The 2,901-nt window shown below is 48.5% G+C and overlaps 1 protein-coding gene across 1 annotated transcript; it reads right to left on the bottom strand.

Annotated features, from left to right (window-relative positions):
* Window positions 1-334: 334 nt before the first annotated feature.
* Window positions 335-1,387, bottom strand: EID2B (EP300 interacting inhibitor of differentiation 2B). Its single transcript, XM_012812917.2, has one exon. It carries the CDS (start codon window positions 1,364-1,366, stop codon window positions 947-949), a length of 420 nt encoding a protein of 139 aa, XP_012668371.1. The 5' UTR covers window positions 1,367-1,387; the 3' UTR covers window positions 335-946.
* Between the last annotated feature and the right edge of the window lie 1,514 nt (window positions 1,388-2,901).

Raw genomic sequence — 2,901 nt, 5'->3', positions numbered from 1 at the left:
TATCTTACACTATGTGTTTTTTCTTCTATTTGAATATTTTACTATTCTTTTAAAGTACCAAAGAAAACACCAACATTAGTCTTAATTACGAGTTATTGACCGACAGGAGATGACCACAGATTGTAAAATTTCAGAGTTCTATCAATAGCCTTCCAATCCTCCGATCCTAGTAACTCAGACACAACTGGATTTTTTTTTTTTTTGAGCAGAGTCTCACTATGTCGCCCTCAGTAGAGTGCCGTGGAGTCACAGCTCACATCAACCTCAAACTCTTGGCTCAAACGATTCTCTTGCCTCAGCCTCCCAATTAGCTTAGACTACAGGCACCTGCCACAACACCCAGCTATTTTTTAGAGACAGGGATCATCTCGCTCTTGCTCTCTTCAACCCATGACCTCAGGCAATCCACCTCCTTCAGCCTTCTAGAGTGCCACGATTATAGGCGTGAGCCACCGCGCCAGCCACAACTGGATTCTTCACAACTTTATTTCCTTAACTTCTTTCATCATCTTGGTTAATTTCTGCAGGTACTGCGCCAGCCGCAACTGGATTCTTAACAACTGTATTTCCTTAACTTCTTTCATCATCTTGGTTAATTTCTGAAGGTTCCATTATGGGTAATTTTTCTCAGCGCTTATCTTTGCAAAACCATCCTCTGTCCTTTATGGTGTTGAAACTATCTTGAAACATTTTCCACAAATGAAGGAATAGAGAATCGCTAACAAAGGAGTGAGTCAGAAGTGTCTCAGGATCTCTTTGAAAACAAGCTTCGACATTCTCAAGTGTCTATTTCTATTTCTTTTAACCGAGTGTGCTTCCTCCTTTCAACAGTGCACTGCATGTTCTCTTCCTTGTTTGCATCCCTTCCCCTAATAACTACACCAACGCAGGCCTCTTCTTTGGATCCGAAGAGTCACTTGATTCTTCATCAATTTCATCAGCCGCCTTAGTCGGCCAGGCTGACACCCTGAGAACCAGACAGAGCCAGAGTAAAAGCCACAGCATCAAAGTCCATCTGAGGGGGATTCGCATCAAAGGCTGCTTCCCTTTCCCTGCAGCCTTCCACAAACAGCCGGCGGCGTTCCTCGAAATCTCGCAGTATTCTGACGGGGATCAAGGAGCAATTATCCAGGTACTCGCGGAACAACGTCTGCTGACCCAAGCCTGGCATTAACAGCAGGCCTGGCACGCTGCCGCGGATAGGCCCGAAAGCAGGACCCCGTACCCGCGCCACGGGTCGGGCAGCTGGGCCTTCCCGGGCCTCCTGTGCCTGACTCCCGCAGCCTACTGCTGCCTGCAGGACGTCGCTGACGCGGTTCGCTGTGCCCATCTCTGGGACACTGCTCTCTCTCGGTAGCCCGGACATCTTCAATAGCGAAGCGAGCTCTGCAACCACGGGAGGGTTTTTACAGATACCAGAATAACACACCTGAACAGCGTTTGAAGGCTGTGCGCATGCGTAGGTCTCGGCGTGCGCAGAAGCGCTGCGCGTGCGAAAGGGTATACGCATGCGCGAGTACAGTGCGCAAGCCCTCCCAGGAGTCCTCAAACTTCTTAAACAGGGGGCTGGTTCACTGTCCCTCAGACTACTGGAGGGCCAGACTGAGGGCCCCGAAGAGTCGGCTGCTAAGCAGGACAGGCAGCGGCGGCAAAATACATGGCGAGCCACATAAATGTCCTTGGCGGGCCGTAGTTTGAGGACGTCTGCGCGGCCTAAGCGGTCCCTGCTAGCGGTCCCAAGTGCTATTACAGCTGTGGTCCCCTGCATTCTTCCGAGTGCGGGCAGGACCGTACCATATTTGAAATGGCAGCTCAGCAATGTAGAGTTTCTTATAAGGTAGTCTCTCTAGGAAGGAACAACAGGTGGCAGAGAGTGCTGTGGTGTCTTCGTAGCTCACAGGAACCTCAAACGCTTGAGCTCAAGCGATCCTCTTGCCTCAGCCCACCCAGTAACTGGACTATAGGGAACCCCTACAACAACAATGCTTGGGGCTAGGTTTTCTATTTTTAGTAGAGACAGGACTCCCTCTTTTTAGGCTGGTCTGGAACTCCTGAGCTCATGTGATCCACCTGCGTTGGACTCTAAGAATGCTAGGATTACAGGCATGAGCCACTAGGCCTGGCCTATTCAGTATTTTGAAGTGTTGCTAATAGTACTTTTTTTTTTGGTAGAGACAGAGTCTCACTTTATCACCCTCAGTAGAGTGCCAGTAGTTTGCCGTGGGGTCACACAGCCTACAGCAACCTACAACTCCTGGGCTTAGGCGATTCTCTTGCCTCAGCCTCCCGAGTAGCTGGGACTACAGGCGCCTGCCACAACGCCCGGCTATTTTTTGTTGTTGTTATTGTAGTAGTTTGCCCAGGACCAGGTTTGAACCTGCCACCCTCGGTGTATGGGGCCGGCGCCCCGCCCACTGAGCCACAGGCACCGCCCCTAGTAGTTTGTTTGTTTGTTTGCTTAAGTATACCTAGTTTGTCATGGTGCTTAAAAAAAAAAAAGGCCCCCCAAAACAATCTGGTAAGAGTGTGAAGAGGGCAATTTCTATGACTTACATACCAATCATCTTGGGGCTAATTTATTCCTCAACCAATCAAAGATATGTGTGTTTCAGAAAGTGGCATGTAGTTTTCTGGTTTGTCCAAACCATTCCAGCAAAATAAACATCATTAGGGCAATTTGAATGTGGAAAGGATTTTTTTTGTTAATCACTTAATTAGGTTGATGGAAGATTATATTAAGATTTGGCTTTATTTATTTATTTACTTTTTCTTTTAGAGATGGAGTCTCACTTTGTCGCCCTTGGTGCTATGATGTCACAGCTCACAGCAACCTCCAGCTCTTGGGTTTAGGCGATTCTCTTGCCTCAGCCTCCCAAGTAGCTGGGACTACAGGCGCCCAAC

This window comes from Otolemur garnettii, unplaced genomic scaffold (genome assembly GCF_000181295.1).
Source record: "Otolemur garnettii isolate 467f Iridium unplaced genomic scaffold, OtoGar3 scaffold00233, whole genome shotgun sequence".
In the NCBI taxonomy this organism is placed as follows: domain Eukaryota; kingdom Metazoa; phylum Chordata; class Mammalia; order Primates; family Galagidae; genus Otolemur; species Otolemur garnettii.
Note: the sequence above shows the minus strand (reverse complement) of the source record. Positions and strands in the feature narration are given on the sequence as shown.

Bases quoted from the DNA above. Each gene is read 5' to 3' on its own strand.
- EID2B (XM_012812917.2), bottom strand. From the start codon at position 1,366: ATGTCCGGGCTACCGAGAGAGAGCAGTGTCCCAGAGATGGGCACAGCG.